This window comes from Thalassophryne amazonica, chromosome 10 (assembly GCF_902500255.1).
Source record: "Thalassophryne amazonica chromosome 10, fThaAma1.1, whole genome shotgun sequence".
NCBI classification, from domain to species: Eukaryota; Metazoa; Chordata; class Actinopteri; order Batrachoidiformes; family Batrachoididae; genus Thalassophryne; species Thalassophryne amazonica.
The window spans coordinates 114,792,249-114,810,934 of NC_047112.1; the positions used below are offsets into that span (position 1 = coordinate 114,792,249).

The 18,686-nt window shown below is 39.8% G+C and overlaps 1 protein-coding gene across 1 annotated transcript in view; it reads right to left on the minus strand.

Annotated features, from left to right (window-relative positions):
• Nucleotides 1-18,686, minus strand: part of pbx1b (pre-B-cell leukemia homeobox 1b) — a 390,181-nt gene that overhangs the window by 29,264 nt on the left and 342,231 nt on the right. The window contains exon 5 of the mRNA XM_034180734.1: nt 4,505-4,664. Coding sequence (XP_034036625.1) covers nt 4,505-4,664 — 160 coding nt within the window. The remainder of the gene's footprint in view (nt 1-4,504; nt 4,665-18,686) is intronic.

Consider the following 18,686-nt stretch of genomic DNA (forward strand, 5'->3'; position numbering starts at 1 on the left):
AGACAGAAAACATACATTTTAGTTATTGATGCCATTATATAAAATTTGTTCAGTTTTTACTGTTACTGATGTTATTTGGACATCATAGTAATTAGTGAGAAATGTTGATTTTTACAAGTTCAAGCTGTGCGATTTGCAAATAAAGTGCGTTTATCATCTGTATGTATTTATGTTCAGTTTCATTTGGTGGCCATTTTGAAAATCGCATGTCACACCTACTTAATTTGCATATTTCACTGGTGTCCACCTTTGAAATAAATTGTTAATTATAACCTAAAGACTCAGTGGGAGAAGTTTCATGCTTTCTTTAAAATGTGAACAATTGGCCCATTTGTGACACCTTAGAATCTGTACTATTAAAAATCCATATTGGTCAACCCCTACTTTTATTTAAACACACACACACACACACACACACACACACACACACACACACACACACACACACACACACACACACACACACACACACACACACACCTTTTGTTTGTGCAAGTGAATCATAACTCATACATTAAACTGCTTTTAATAACACAAGTCCACCTATTCATAAATACAAAAACTGCATTATTAGATGTGATTATGAGTCATAATTACTTCAGAGTGACTGTTCAGTTGTTTAATATATAAGCTGATGTAAACCACGTTTATTATCAATCAGTGGACCACAGCTGCTGAAAAAAGCTGCTGAAAAACATTTGTGTTGGACATGACTGGATCATCGACATCATTTGGACAATGTGGGACGTCCTGCCTGCTATGCTGGAATGGAACAAATACAAATCTTTTCCTTCCTGCAAATTAATATTCAAAATGGGACCATGTTATTTTCACTGGCCAATTTTTATTAGGAGAGATTTGATCTTAATGAATACAGTAGCCCCATTACATCATAGCAGCGCAAATGATTCTGGGAGAACTAAAACAATAAATGTGTCTTTATTCTAATATGCATATGTCGCGTACATGAACGAGCGAAGCTCGTCAGCATCTCACCATGTCATTTAAGTTCTTCAGACTTTATTTTTAGTAAATGCTTTAGGGAAGCATTATTATGGCAAAAACCTTTCAGCTGCTGGGGGGCCCCAGACCCCCATACTCCCCACCTTTTTAAGCATCTTTCTTTTTTGCTTTTCAGCTGACCCCCCTAATTACAGCCCTCTTAACCTCCTGCCACTTTAAGCATTTTTTTAATGTAGATGTAAATTAATATTCAAAGTTTTCAGCGAGTTGACAGTAGGGCTGTACGATATGGACAAATTATTGGATCTCAATATTGTCATATAAATTATCATGTAAATGTCACTTATATACATGCTGTCCATACTCTTGAGCTGCTTAGGTGGGTAGTTAGAGTTCCCATGGGATAAAAAAAAGCTTTTCAACTTACCATCCCTGGTTCTCAAGACCAGGCACCTAAGTGGCTCTACGCTTTTTTTTTTTTTAAAGATATTTCGGTGTACCTTAGTAAACATTAGTTCCACCTTAGATTTGGAAAGTATAATAGAAGATATACCTTACTGAATTTTCATATCAATATGATATAATATGACTATGATTTGACACAAAGTGCAGCAACAGTGAAAATTAAACATTCTTAAACAAAACAGTAATAATACCACACTCATTTTACACTCATCATAAGGTTAGGATACTGTGACCTCCAAAAGTATTGGAACACTTGGAATTTCACACATTTTCATTTGTTTTTGCCATGAACAAGAAATACAAAAAAAAAAAAAAAAAAAAAGAATTAGAATTTCTAAAAGTATCTTGCTCAAACTCAAACTGAAAGCAAATCCCTAAAACTTGATAAAACCTGTAAATAATAATCAGTTTTATTGCCAGTTTTCTTCAGACAAGTCAGGGGATGGAATCATGAACATTTCCAAGTCACTGAATATGTCTTGGACTTTATTTACATCAATTATGAAGAAATACAAAAGTTTCTTTCACCAAAACATCAAATCTAGGCTTTCATATGAAATGTACTTTCTGTCCAATTGTAGCTGAACTTTCAGGTCTTTTTAAGAAAATCCTCCTCTACACCACTTCATCAGGAAGCTGGATTTTAGAGTTTTAATTCATTTATATCAAGCTGTAGAGATTTGCTTTCAGTTTGAGTTACAGAAGATAATTTTAGAAAAAAAAATGTATTTGAAATGGAATAAACAAATTAAAATGTGTGAAATACCAAGTGTTCCAATACTTTTGAGGGCAACTGAGAAACACTGAGGAGCAGCATCTTACATCTCAGTGCAGCAGATAAGAGAATATTTAGAGTGGAATCCTGCAGTGGACACAAACATCAAATTTGGCACAAATAATCCTTAGACATGAACTCTAAAAAACATGATTGGTCACTTGAGGGTGCAGGTTTTTTCTTTGAGCAGATGGAATCAGTTAATCAGTGAAATCACCTGATAGAATCACTGGCTCCAAAGAAAACCTGCACCCCCTCGACCCTTTCTGGAACAAGTTGCCCACCCCTGGTCTAAATTAAAAGATGCTCCAATCATATAGAAAACTACACCACATTATTTGCCTGATCATAAAGATTCCAAAAAAGGTAGAGTTTGGACAATCTGTGACTGAATGTTATACAGCTATGCGGTAAAAACAGCAAGAATGGTGACAAAGGTCAGTTTCAGTTTGTACAGGGGTCAAAAGTTAAAGCTGCTCCATTAATTTTGCTCCAGCTGTATTTTTACAGAATTTGATACTTGTATCACCATTTGAAGGATTGTTTCCGTTATCTGCTGCACTAATAAGCCAACAACAATAAGTCACCCGAATAAAAGGAGAAATGCTGCTTTTAACAAGCTGGACCTCATTTCTGGCATAAACTACGGTCATTTACTCACCAGTGTAAGTTTGGTGTGATTAGACGTCCATAGTTGAAATGATGTGTTCAGTTCAAATCTGGAGCAAACATTTTTCTTCTTCTAAGGTGGATTAGAACTTTTTGTGGTACACAGCAGAAACTACTGGACAGGAGGAACCTAGCAGGCAGTGTGACTCACTGATTTAAAAATGCAGCTCTTTCAACCAGACGTGTGGTGCTGTGACATGTCAATCATCTGTGTCCAATCAGATTTCAGGGGAGTCCAGTGAAGCCCTGGCCTCCGCTCTAGCTCCACCCATGCCAGGAAGTGTTTGACATTTGAACATTTCCTGTTTCACTGTGACTGATAAATTGGCACTTCCTGTTTGAGTGTGAGCTTGCCACTGAGTTCCCACGAGATTCCATGGGATCTCGTCTGTCAATCCAGGAAGTGTTTGCATTTGAACATTTCCTGTTTTACTGTGGATTTGAAAATTAGCACTTCCTGTTTAGGACGCCCGGACCATGAGTGAGCTGCACGATGCTCTGTTTCATTGTAGTTCTTGTGGTGAGCTTGTTAAAGTTCCATAAGTCACTGTGTCCATAAGTGTAAATGGTCAAAACTAGCTGTGGGCTTGCTATTGCCGCCTGGTGTTGCCACCAACTGTATTCAATGTTTTTTGTCATCAACACAAGCAATTTGATTTCTATTTCATATCTGTTTTTTTTTGTCCTGCTTTTCCTCTTGGTTGCCATGACAAGTTCATGTTTTGGAGCTTCAGGTGTATGTTTGAATATTCATGAGGTGTTTTGCATTAACCATTTGTGATTAAATGTGGGTGTGTAGAGGACGGGGCATGAAGCAGATGAAGCAGAAGGCATAAGTCAAAGTAGTGTGTAATTTATATTGACGTTTTTGCATGCAAAACATAGATTTTTTTCTGTTTGTACACCACTGTTGCCTTTTCATACATATAATTAATGTTTTATAAATGAAGCTCCAGGTTGCTAATGTTATTTTGTTGCAGCTTTGATTTTTTGTAACTCCTGTGAGGGATTTGCCGTCCATTCCCATTCATTCTTTCCCAAATTATTTTTCTTCCCAAAAAGAATTTCAGTCAGACAACTCATGTTTGAGCATATTAACTGCAGCAGAACATAGTTTGAGCTTGATGTCATCACTCCCCTCAAGTACTTGCATATGATATTGGGGAGTAACTATTAGATTTACACATTTCCACAATTGCAGCCTATAGGTGGATGGTGGAGTGGAGGCGGGGCTGAGCAGCAGCAATAATGTGGATGCAGAAGAAGCAGCATTTGATAGGCAGTGGGGGACCTGGAAGATATGCATCTGGAATAGCTCCCCAATTTTGAAGGAGTGTTTAGTGTATGTAGTATGTGTAATTATGTGGAACGAAGAATGCCAATGTGTACTGAATAGCAGCTTGGGTTGTCTGCCTGAACCAGCTCACAGGCTCATTTCTGGCAAATTGAAACAGTCAGAGGTTCACCTGGAGGTTTGACTGCTGACAATGTTAAAATAGTGAACTCTGTACGAGTCACCGTTCTCAGTCTACATTGGTATCAGTAAGAAAGCAGCCTGGTGGTGCAGCCATACTGCTTGGAGAGAACTGACATGGCCAATAGATGAGCAGAGCCAGGGAACTCCTGTCTCACCTGCTGAGTTTGGAGTTGATGGTGAATTTGCTTGGCTTCCGTGTGAGGATGCATTAGCCGCATTCACGGCAGTTCTCGCAGCGTACATGTTGGCTTCTTCTTGGAACTTACCAATGTTTTTCTTGTATCTGATTCTTTTATTCCCAAACCAATTGGAAACCTGTGCAGACAAACAATAAAGGGCGTTATTGATTATGGATTCCTTACACATACACGGTTGAAGAAAAGACTTGAGGGAGTGTTTGTGGCTTTAATATAATGAGTGCAGAGCCTCTTTCAGAACGCAGGCAGACATAGACTGGTGCTGTAAAGCCACACTCGTACCAGAAAGGAATGATTGGCAATAACAACCTCATTATGTCACCATGACTGCAGCTACCATTAGAGCGCACGCAGCTGCCAATCACTCAACATCCGCTAACACCCATTACTGCTAATGGACTCCCAGATGAAGCTGGGTGGGGTGTAACCCCAGCGCTAATGATAAACAACATTAAAATGAAAACCAAATCAATCCCGCAAAGTATCCAATGCACAGAGTAGGTCAACATTCTCCTTTCTTATGACCAGGAAACTGAAACGCCACAAATCACTCAGCTTCCTCAATCGAGACCAGATTCATTCTCCAATCATCTGGTGTAAATGAATGAAAGCAAAAGAGAAAATCTATTGCCCAGTGACTGATTCAAAAGAGAAAAGGGTGATGTTGTTGCTTTGGTTATTATCAGGCATGAAACAGAGTCCCAAAATGCAAACGTAGAAAAAACTAAATCAGTTCAGTCTGCAATGAGCCTGTTTACAAGCCAACAAAAAAGGTGATAATTAAACACAATAATCACAACTTACCTCGTTTCACAGTTTTATCTCATTTTTCAAGTTTACTCAGGTGTAGATAATACAGTTAAACTCGCCTAAACCGTCATTGTAGACGCCGTATATTTGCACTCACCGGACAAAAGCAAAAGTCCCAATGCTTTTGTATGGTTTTCCATTTAATAAACACCATATACGAGGTCTGTTAGAAAAGTATCGGACCTTTTTATTTTTTGCAAAAACCTGATGGATTTGAATCACGTGTGCTTGCATGAGCAAACCTTGAACCTTCATGCGCATGCCGACTGTGTCATTTGCTGGTAAGCAGCCTTTGTGTGAGGACGTGTGTTGTGCTCTCGTTGGATTTTCATTGTAAGGAAAAAGACGGAAAGACTGGAGCAGCGCCGCATCAAATTTTGCCAGAAACTGGGCAACAGCCAGATGGAAACCATTTGGATGATTCAGAAGGCTTTCGGTGATCCTCTGGGCATCACACAGATTAAGGAGCGGTACAACCGGTTTAAAGACGTCCGCACAACAGTGGAGAGCGAGCTGCGCTCCGGGCGGCCATCAACATGCATTTCAGCATGTTGATGGCCAGATCATTTCCAAAGTGAACGCTATGGTGATGTGGGACTGTCGTGTGACTGTCCGAGAAATTGCAGAAGAGGTGGACATCAGCACTTTTTTGATACATTCCACTGTGACAGAAGATATGGCCATGAAAAGAGTGGCGGTAAAATTCATGCCGAAGCTGCCGGCGGAGCAAAAGCACCTCCATATTGAAGTCTCACAGGACATGCTGCGACATGCTCAGCTCTTCCACAATTTCTCGGATAGTCACACGACTGAAAAGCCACTGAAAGCCATCTGAATCATCCGAATGGTTTCCACCTGGCTGTCGCCCAGTTTCTGGCAAAATTTGATGCGGTGCTGCTCCAGTCCTTCCGCCATTTTCCTTGCAACGAAAATCCGCCGAGCGCACCACACATGTCCTCACACAAAGGCTGCTTACCACCAAATGAAGCAATCGACAGGCGTGAAAAAATTCACGCATGTGCACGAAGGTTCAAAGTTGGCTCATGCAAGTACACGTGATTCAAATCCATTAGGTTTTTTTAAAAAATAAAAAGGTCTGATACTTTTCTAACAGACCTCATATACCGGATTTTGTATAATGGATTTTTGCTCACATCATTAAAAAGTCTTAGCGGACAGAGCACTCTGGACGTGCCCAGTAACAGAGGTATGAAATGAAGTTCAGCACTGACATTAGCTGATTTGAGGAAAGTGGGTACTGAACTGATTAGGCCATTTATTTTTGTTAACCATGCTCAGACCCAGCGCCTTAAATGAGGCAGGGTGTAATTCAAGGCTGGTGATTATTAAAGCCTCGGTCCCACCGAATAATAAGCCATGAATAATGAGCCACGCATGGACGTGTAGTGATTATTTGAAGAATGACCCACGTTTTCATCACGTATCCACTAATAAGGCACCTCTATGTGCCTCTCTGAACCCGCATGTACCATGTAGCAGCTTCTAGTGAAGCCACGACCAACCAATCATTACAGCCTCGAATGGCTCGTATCAGCCGCGTAGAGCCATGCATGAGCCATGCAGTGCTGTGCAGCACGACACTGGTGCACGAACACACGTTTGGTTCTACCCTCCGCCGCTCCCACACTTGTTTCCTCATGGAGCAGGAAAGAGAGGGGAAACAAAAAGCATTCAGGTGAAACAGTCTTCTGTGATTCTAGAAGCAATTAGAGGTGTTTGCAGCATCCAAGGTTTGGCAGAAAATGATTATAATCCGCTACAAAATAATTATCATATATACAGCGTCCGGAGCACAGAGCAGGTGGAATTGTGTGTGCAAGAGGACAGCTGCTCCAAAAACAGCCTCTCAGGTCCTGCGTTGCTGCCAGGCACATGGATAAGGGGCTTTTATCAGCCTTGTAAGCACCACGCACATGCCTGTAAGTTGTCGTAGTAACTCATACACAAACAGCACCATGCTGTTGTTGCTAAATTTTGAACATCTTGAAATTAGCACCACGCTCAGAGAGGAGCTTTGTTAAGTGAAGATAATGCCTCTAAGAGCCACTCAGAGCCACTATTCTCCCATGATAGTTGAAGAAACCCTCTGGTAGCAAAAAAAAAAACATGCTGCATGGCTCCTTATCCATCCTTCATTATTTAGTGGGACCAGGGTTTAGCAAATATTGCTTGTTGCTTGCACTGTAATATGGTGTTGTTTCACACATATCCCTGGGTATGGCAAACCAAACTGCTTTAGATCAGAGCCGTCTTCATGTCTGTGAACCCTCTCCGTAGCCTGACGCACACCTGCTAAACGGCGGAGACTGCAAGGGCTGTGATTGGTCACTTTTCCGGTTTCATTCCTTCCTCTCCTGTCATATTGTAAGAGTTTTTGCAGTGCGTGCATGATTACATTTCAACCATGAATCAGATGAATTAATGTTGGGCTAAAAAGTCCACAAATATGACCAACTTTACAACACAGAGTCTAAAAACTACAAAGACACTCAAATGACCTGTATTTCACGAAGGAAACCTGCATATACCGTCCCATTGGCTTGGAGGTTGATGATTGTATAAAGAAGTGGAGCTTGTTGAGGGACCAATTGATCCAGAAAAAGCCACAGTTCCTGCAGTAAATTGTTGCCGTAAGCAACATTGCTCACCGATGGAACAGAGAACTTTAAAAGCGCCACGCACACGTCAATGTCATTGTGTGGCCACAGAGTCACAGAGTTGTAGAAACATAAATCACGCATTCGGATTTGCAGGTACAACTTCACAGAGGACTCAACCAATAATGCACATAATAATGCACAACACGTAAGCCTAATTCATGCTGGGGATTCCCCTTAGATCGTTCCGCACCTCCTGACTGTAACTAATCCATTATGTACATATAACGGATTGTGTACATTTTATACATACAGCAGATTTTGTCCATTTTAATCATATAGCAGATTCTGTCAGTTTTATACATATAGCAGATTTTGTCCATTTTATACATATAGTAGATTTTGTCCGTTTTGTACATATAGCAGATTTTGTCCGTTTTGTACATATAGCAGATTTTGTCCGTTTTGTACATATAACAGATTCTGTCAGTTTTATACATATAGCAGATTTTGTCAGTTTTGTACATATAACAGATTCTGTCAGTTTTATACATATAGCAGATTTTGTCCGTTTTGTACATATAGCAGACTTTGTCCGTTTTGTACATATAGCAGATTCTGTCCGTTTTGTACATATAGCAGATTCTGTCCGTTTTATACATATAGCAGATTTCGTCTGTTTTATACATATAGCAGATTTTGTCCGTTTTGTACACATAGTAGATTTTGTCCGTTTTGTACATATAGAAGATTTTGTCCGTTTTGTACATATAGTAGATTTTATCCGTTTTGTACATATAACAGATTTTGTCCGTTTTGTACATATAACAGATTTTGTCCGTTTTGTACATATAGCAGATTTAGTCCGTTTTGTACATATAGTAGATTTTGTCCGTTTTGTACATATAACAGATTCTGTCAGTTTTATACATATAGCAGATTTTGTCCGTTTTGTACATATAGCAGATTTTGTCCGTTTTGTACATATAGCAGACTTTGTCCGTTTTGTACATATAGCAGATTCTGTCCGTTTTATACATATAGCAGATTTCGTCTGTTTTATACATATAGCAGATTTTGTCCATTTTATACATATAGTAGATTTTGTCCGTTTTGTACATATAGCAGATTTTGTCCGTTTTGTACATATAGCAGATTTTGTCCGTTTTGTACATATAACAGATTCTGTCAGTTTTATACATATAGCAGATTTTGTCCGTTTTGTACATATAGCAGACTTTGTCCGTTTTGTACATATAGCAGATTCTGTCCGTTTTGTACATATAGCAGATTCTGTCCGTTTTATACATATAGCAGATTTTGTCCGTTTTGTACACATAGTAGATTTTGTCCGTTTTGTACATATAGAAGATTTTGTCCGTTTTGTACATATAGTAGATTTTGTCCGTTTTGTACATATAACAGATTTTGTCCGTTTTGTACATATAACAGATTTTGTCCGTTTTGTACATATAGCAGATTTTGTCCGTTTTGTACATATAGTAGATTTTGTCCGTTTTGTACATATAACAGATTCTGTCAGTTTTATACATATAGCAGATTTTGTCCGTTTTGTACATATAGCAGACTTTGTCCGTTTTCTACATATAGCAGATTCTGTCCGTTTTATACATATAGCAGATTTCGTCTGTTTTATACATATAGCAGATTTTGTCCGTTTTGTACATATAGTAGATTTTGTCCATTTTGTACATATAGCAGATTTTGTCCGTTTTGTACATATAGCAGAATTTGTCCGTTTTGTACATATAGTAGATTTTGTCTGTTTTGTACATATAACAGATTCTGTCAGTTTTATACATATAGCAGATTTTGTCCGTTTTGTACATATAGCAGACTTTGTCCGTTTTGTACATATAGCAGATTCTGTCCGTTTTATACATATAGCAGATTCTGTCAGTTTTATACATATAGCAGATTTTGTCCGTTTTGTACATATAGTAGATTTTGTCCGTTTTGCACATATAGCAGATTTTGTCAGTTTTATACATATAGCAGATTTTGTCCATTTTGTATATACAGCAGATTTTGTCCGTTTTGTACATATAGCAGATTTTGTCCGTTTTGTACATATAGCAGATTTTGTCCGTTTTGTACATATAGCAGATTCTGTCCGTTTTATACATATAGCAGATTTCGTCTGTTTTATACATATAGCAGATTTTGCCCGTTTTGTACATATAGCAGATTCTGTCAGTTTTATACATATAGCAGATTTTGTCCGTTTTGTACATATAGCAGATTTTGTCCGTTTTATACATATAGCAAATTTGGTCATTTTTATACATATAGCAGATTTTGTCCATTTTAATCATATAGCAGATTTTGTCCATTTTAATCATATACCAGATTTTGTCCGTTTTAAGACGGGCGCACACCGGGCGCGACCAGATGCCACAATTCTGAATAATCTGGCTGCTCCTCACTCTTCCCCAAAAAACTCTGTCATAATTGTGTTTAGAAACCAGTCACCATTTGTTTTATTATACATCTGTGTAGTTAATTAATAAAATAATCTTCATGGACAACTCGCTAGCGCGCGCACGTAACAGAAAGGAGAATGAAACTCCGCTCCCCCTCCTGTGGGGCGGCTGCTCGCTCTTCCCCAAAAAACTCTGTCAAAATTGTGTTTAGAAACCAGTCACCATTTGTTTTATTATACATCTGTGTAGTTAATAAGTAAGATAATTTCCGCGGACGAATCGCTCACGCGCGCATATAATGAAAATAAAAAAAAACCTCCACTCCCCCTGCTGTGGGGCTGCTGCTCGCTCCAAAAACTCTGTCATAATTGTGAAATAAAGGACAAAAGAGACATAAGTCCTGCTCACAGGCTGGCAGCAAAAGCGCCTCCGTGTTGAAGTCTCACAGGACATGTTGTGACATGCCCACCTCTTCCACCATTCGGAAGATTCAGACGGCTTTCGGTGGCTTTTCAGTTGTATGACTATCCGAGAAATTGTGAAGGAGGTGAGCATGTTACAACATGTCCTGTGAGGCTTCAACACGAAGGCGCGTTTGCTGCACCATCAGCTTCGTGCTGATGTCCACCTCTTCCGCAATTTCTCGGATAGTCACACGACGGTCCCACATCACCACAGCGTTCACTTTGGAAATGATCTGGTCATTTCAGCATGTTGATGGCCGCCCGGAGCGCGGCGCGCTCTCCACCGTTGTGCGGCCGTCTTTAAATCGGTTGTACCTCTCCTTAATCTGTGTGATGCCCATAGGATCGTCACCGAAAGCCGTCTGAATAATCCGAATGGTGTCCACCTGGCTGTCGCCCAGTTTCTGGCAAAATTTGATACAGTCGCGCTGCTCCAGTCGTTCCGCCATTTTCCTTGCAATGAAAATCCGACGAGAGACGACACCCATCCTCACACAAAGGCTGCTTACAAGCAAATGATGCAATCGACAGGCATGAAAAAACTCACGCATGCGCACGAAGGTTCAAGGTTGGCTCATGTAAACACACGTGATTCAAATCCATCAGGTTTTGAAAAAAATAAAAAGGTCAGATACTTTTCTAACAGACCTCGTATTTCTTCTGTTTTTCTTGTTGATTAATGCTGGCAAATTATACAATATTTCTTGTCTTTCTGATGCCTGATTCTGTTTTTTTCTCTCTTCTTTTTTTCCTTTTTTCTGGATGGAGCTGCAACTTAAACGTTGCAGCTCCATCCAGAGATGGGAGTGACCCTCCTGTCCTGTGCACCAACAGCATTTCCTGTATATTCGTTTTGTGAATTGTTCTGTGAATTGTTCTGTAATTTATGTCTATAGCATGGCCCAAGTTTACATGATTTGACCAAATTTCAAGTCAATCAGATGAAAAATAATCTAAATTTAAGGTGAACAAACTAACAAAGAAATAAAACGTCAGTGATTCACTGTCAAGTCTTGTCAAAAGGTCTTTGTGCTCTATTTGGTTTTTACCAGTAGGTAGAGTCAACTTGGTGATACGTGACTGAATGTGATATATAATGTGGTGTTCATGGCTTCACATACATAAAGACTGTTTGTCACTTTTCCGTTTTTTCTCCTCACACATCATATTTTGAAAGTTTTCAATCTTGGATCAAATTTTTGTCAGTATGGCAGGAAAAGTCCATGCACCATCTGGAGCCAAATCACAGCAGTGTACACTGGGAGGATCGGCACCTGTCCCTGGAGACAATGCAGGAGATAACCCGAACAGTCGCTGAAAAAAAGCTTCTCCACTTTTACTCTTAATAATGTTGTTTTGACTGGCAGACTGAGTATTTGGCTTTTTCCTGATGGCCAACCACCAAACCAAACAAACTTTGCAAGTATTTTACTTGAAGCCTGTTGCAACGACAAGGAAATGTAAACGGTGATTATTAGCAAAATACTGCTTGTTGTCTGCAGATGTAAGATGATGTGAAGTTTCACACAGATGCCTGGGTTTGACTAAGCAAAGAGAACCAGTTTAGATCACAGCCCCTCTGCCTGTGATTTTTAACCACCAGGCATTGTCATCGTATAACGGAAAGCTGTCATTCTGGTGTTTACCACAAGGTGGCTTTTCATTTAAATGTTCCCAAAATTTGTGAATTGTGAATACCAATTATCAGTGGTAAATATCATTGGAACCACTCCAAAAACTAATAGGCTCACAACTGATTGATTTGCACTTCCCAGCCACAGTACCACGGCACAAACATTTCAATTTTGGTGGCTGAGCGAAAAGAAGGGAAACTCGCAAGTCTTATCAAAAGGTGTGTTTGGTGTTTTAGCTATTTTACTTTCAGTTTTCATACATTCTAAAAAGTAATTCAGTGTCTTTTTATATATCACAGTAACAAACAGCTGTACTGCCTCAACAAAATGTCTGAAACACTTTCAATTTATTTATTGAGTTGGATATATAAATAAAATGCCTAAAGTTTTAACCCGTCTGGGGTCCGAGGGCATTTTTTGGACAGTTCACTTTCCTGGCATAAATGTTTTATTATTGCTGTTAACAGCTCTCCCTGCATCCCACAATCAAGTTTTATGTCTCTTTTTTCAGGACAACCTGTGCTTTCACAATATATATGTTTTTGTTGTGTTTTATAAGTGTAATAAAGGTTTACAATCAAAAATAAGGAAGGAAAAAGTAAAGCGGAAAATAATTTTCCACATTTATTCAAAACACACAGCAAACTATAATAAACAACTGTTTTGACACTTTATAAAGGTAATTTGAGGTCTTGTGTGAAAGACTGTATAACAAAAAGGTTCAAACAATAAACACAAATGCACATTTTGAACAATATATACAAAATGGTCTAAGCGTTTTGTTGTCCATTGATATGGTAAACAGTGCTTTACGCAAAGAGTTACCCTTACCAAAAAGTAGTACATGCAAGTATGTTTCAAGTATACTTCCAGTTTACTTTTTATATACTTATCAGTACTATTTTTTGGTAAGGGTATCCAGTAACATTCACATGCAAACTAGTGGAGCAATCCTGATAGTTACACATTCTTTGTTTGAGCACGTGAGATTGTCATCAGAGGCTCTCCGTCTGCTCCGTCTGCTTTCACTGATCGCTGTGTGTAATGGTGCAGGGCGCATTTGGAACCCAATAGTATGTACTCATTGGAGCACCCAGGGGGCTATTCAAATGGGCCAACTAGTAACATATCACTCCTGAATACCGATCTTTGGCTTTTCACGTGAGGTAAATCTGCCCTACGATTGGATTTTGGAAAACCATATGACGGTGAACCAATTCCAATTGGACACTCACACTGCGCATGTCATCACACAGCTTCTATGAGGAGTACAGAAATGGCAGATGGCTGGCTCGAAAGTCTGCTTAACTTTTCAGCAAAAAAAGTAAGTTTCTATCTCATATCATTAAAAAGTTATTTATAATTTAGTAAAGCGTGGTCTTAGCCATCGTATATGACAGCGTCGGCCCCAGAGGATTAACAGTTTACCTAAAAGTTTAGCTTAATTTTACATTTATTATTTGAGTTTATTTCATTGAAATGAATTAGCATTTGGTTAACAAATTATATTTTTGGAAGATCCTTAATTTGTTTGGTAAATTTCATTCAGAATATTTGGAAAGGACTACTTATACTGATCATTTTTACTTTGATTTACCAACATCATCAAGTATATTTAAATGATTTAACAGCTTCTTCATTTACTCAATATTTATAAGTCTAAAAATGTTTCACCAGACACAATTAAGTAGAGCACAGTTAAGGTTTTTAGAGTGGATTGATTTGCACTTCTTTAGCCACTATACCACTTTAGATTCAGTGGCTGAGAGAGAAGGATGGAGAAATCAAACGACACAAAGGCCAGTTATTAACACACGCTGTGATGTGCACAGAAGCGCGTATTTGACACACGTTCTGTGCATCAAAACACTGTTTTTACGCCACTTCTTAAGAGCTCCACATTGTCGTGTGATACACGGCGTATTTTTCAAACAGCGCACTCTGAGCTGTCCGTTCAGTCCGCGTCAGAGCTGTGAGGGACCGAATGGAGCTCGCGGTTTCGTCCATCCGCCTGCCGCCGCCGCTGCTTTTACCACCCAATATGCAATTTATTTTATTTTTTGTTGCTGCTATGTTAAGAACTGAGGCACAGATTAATTCCAAAGTTTACATAAGTGTGATGTCGTGTTATGAGGACTCGTTTTTAAGTGAAAGCTGTTCATTTTGATGCAGTCACTGTAAAAGCTGCAGCTCCAAGAAGGTTTATGTGCACCTGCACGACCATGAGCCATAAACGCAGCCTGCCAATAACCATCTGTGCTGGAGGATCAGTTTTGTGCACGATTAATTATGAGTGTTGCTATTAATAAAATAAAAAAAAAATACATGTCCTTCATTATGAGCCGCTGAGGTTAGTTACAGAGGCAGAGCGATGACATCATCTTGTCAGAATAGTTCTTCACAGTAAAACATAAATCTGGTGTTTTATGTGATGAAATATTTCACTCATCAAAGAAAATAAGCGTTCATTAACAGAACTGATTGTTTTACACAAAATGAGTGTAACATGATGTTCAACGTCATCATGTTCAATGATGTCATGATCATGTCATCATACTGTAGTCAGTGTCGTCTCTGTTATGGATAAGACGCGGATTGAGGAGCGGTCCAGTATCTGACTGAACCCAGCATGAAATAATCAGAAGCAGTTCCAAAAAGAAAACACATTTATTTTCTCCCTTTGTGCTATACATGAAATACTAAATAATTCAAGTTCTGGTGAGGTGAAAAGGCGGCGCGCGCTCTCAGCGTCTCAACAGTCGCGGAGTCCGAACATTCAGGACTCAGGAGTTCCGCCAACACCCCCCCCAGGTTACTTTCCCAGACTGTACTCTGCGAAGGAGCAACAGAGATGAGATTATTCAACACTTATTACTACGAAATATTGTTTAGAGGCAAACTTATCAGCTACACGTTTAGGTCTGGTTTCAAAACTTAGTTCAAAGAGGCTGCTGCTCACAGCTAGTGGAGGATCATTAATCCGCACGCCACTGCCGTGAGGAGCACACCAAACACTTTCCACCAATAATTACTTATAGCTGCGTATAAACGCCAATTTACATTCACGGATAAACTTTTCAGAATATTCACCTCTGTCGTGTGCTGACAACGTTTGCCTCTCACCCTCGTCCTCCTTCACAGGCGCAATGTCAGACTCTGAAACGGCCCTCAGCGTCCCCACATGGTCGTCACAAGGTCGTATTCTCCGGCAATCTTATCCAACTCACTGCTGGTTTAAATGTAGTTCTTCATCACTACATTGGTACCAGCTGGAAGTCCTCAGATCTGCACGTGAACATCACAGGTGTCGTGGATTGTCCTGATAGAGAGCCGCACGAGAATGCAACAGATGCAGCCAATCATCGTATAGAGGAGAGAGACTCTTCTGCAGCACATTTTCCTCAGAGAACAGCCCCAAATCACCTGGGAAGGAAAATAAACACAAAACAACCCAACCTTGTCCAGCCAAACCCCCCCAAACACACAACAGTCTCTTTGAAGCTGCTGAAATGGATCGGCCCAAAAATCCATGAGTGGAACTGGAAAGAAGTGAAGTCTGTGTGGCCTAAAGAAGTACCGAGGAGCAGCAGAAGGCACAGACAAACCAGTGACCCCGTGTCACTCCTGGTAATCAACCCTCAGAGAACACAGGCCCTGGACAGAAACTGGATCAGTGATGCTTTAGATCTTAAACACAACAACAGGTGCATTGTGCTGTTGTGAAGACATGAAGACAAGACAATGGTAGGTGATAAAGTTTCTCTCTGCCAGGCTGCAGGCTACATGTGCAGGTCTGTGGATATTTGTATTGAACAGCAGCCTTGGTCAGTGACTGTGCAGATCAGAACATGGCTGTGGCTACGCACACACGTGAACATGGCAGAGGTGTAACAGAGAGCCGTTGTCACACACAGCCCTTACTTCATAGTGCCCTCATAAAGAAATGCAAAGCCCCTTCCCCCATAGCACCTGCAGAAAAAAATTTCTGGAGCTGCCACTGGCTGACAGAAAAGAAGGTTGGAGAAATATCAAACTACACAAACACCATTTTTGTATGCATTGTGATGTGCACAGATGGCGTATTTTACATGCATTTTGTGCATCTAAACAGCATTTTATTATGCTGCTTTTTAACGGCTCCACTGCGGCGTGAAAAACAGCGTATTGCTGACACATTTAATGGTGCTGTCTTTAATTATAGTGAAAAAAGCACCGCAATTCACAAAACCAAACTTCATAAGTATTTTACCCGAATGGAAGCCTGTCGCAATGATGACGAAACAGTGATTATTAATAAAATGTTGCTTGTTTGTTGTTCAAGATGGTGGCGTTAAGTTTAACACAGTCCCCTGGGTGTGATGAACCAAAAAAAATGCTTTAGATCAGAGCCCCTCTGTGGGCTGCGAACCCTCCCACAGGCTGACACCTGCTCAACTACTGACATGCAAAGGCTGTGATGGACACTTTTCCTTTTTTCACTCCTTTCTGTCCCATCATATTTTAAAAGTTTTTGCAGTGCACAGATTGATTAGATTTCGATCATGGATTAAATATGTTTGCCACAAAAGTCTGCAAATCTGAAAAACACACAGTCGGAAAAAGATGCTCAAATGAGCCACGACTCGTATCAGTTTGGAGGTTTAGAATTGTATAAACAAGTGACGCTAACTGAGATACAAATAAATCCAGAAAAAAACACAGCTGCTGTGGGAGATTGCAGAAACACATGACAGAATCAGAGAGCCTCTGCCTTTACTTCTGTTTTTTGCCACCAGGTGGCTTTTCCTTTATTTTCCCAAAATTTGTGATGTTTGACCCAACTATCAGTGGTAAATATTATTGGAACCACTCCAAAAAACATACAGACTAGCTTATAGACACAGCCAGTCTGCATGAGTTGACCAAATGTTAAGTCAGTCAGATGAAAAATGCTCCAAATTTAAGGTGATCAAACTAACAAACAAACCAACAGACAGACCAACAGAGTCTTGTCGAATGATTTCAGCAAGACTAATGAAATGTCAGCGGTACACTGAATAGTCTTGCGAAAAGTCTTTTTGCTCTTTTACTTTCAGTTTTCACGACTGATTGAGGTGTACTTCCGAGCCACTGTACCACGGCGCAAACACTTCAAATTCAGTGGCTGAAAGAAATGAAGCTTGGACAATTATCATACTGTGAAAACACTGTTTTTGCATGCGTTGTGATGTGCACTGATGCATATATTTTACATGTGTTTTGTTCATCTAAATAGCATTTTTACAGCTAGATTCAGTGGCCCCGCAGAGGGTCTTAACGCTTTCCGCTGTCTGTCAGTGGTGTGAAAAAAGCACCACATCAACTAATGAAACAGCTTTTTTTTGTGGTGGATGTTTCATGATACATGACTGAATGTGGGGTATTTGTGGAATTCATGGCTTGCTACACTCAGAGGCTGTGATTAGTCACTTGCATTTTCCCTCCTTCCTGTCTCGTCAGGCAGAGTGGCCTTTTATTGTGGCCAGCCTAAGGCACACGTGCAATAATCATGCTGTCTAATCAGCATCTTGATATGCCACAGCTGTGAGGTGGGATGATTATCTCGGCAAAGCAGAAGTGCTCACTAACACAGATTCAGACAGATTTGTGAACAATATTTAAGAGAAATAGGTCTTTTGTGTCATAGAAAATGTTTTAGATCTTTGATTCAGCTCATGAAAAATGGGAGAAAAAGTGTTGCACTTATATTTTTGTTCAGTGTATAACAAGGACTTGTACCAAGTTTCATGAAATTCACGAAAAGTGTGAGGAGTTGATTTCAGAACACTTATACCCTTTTTGAGATGGACAGACAGACAGACAGGCACACAGACAGACAGAAATCACCACAACATTAATCCCCTTTGGGCTTCAGCTGGGGATAAAAACTCTGTATGTTGTGTCTGGCCCTGTCATGCCTTGTGCACTGACTCTTGTTTCCACCAGATGGTGACCTTCTGTTTTCAGCCTGTAGTATTTTCTGTTGTCCACTAGATGCTGAGCTGCACACCCATTATGAGTTATGAATGATTACCTGAGGGACTATTTAAGAACTGTGACTTAGTTCATCCTTTGCCAGATACTACTGTGACTTTCATGTCAGTTTGCTCTGTAACTACAATCTGCCTGCCTACAATTGCCTACAATCTGTT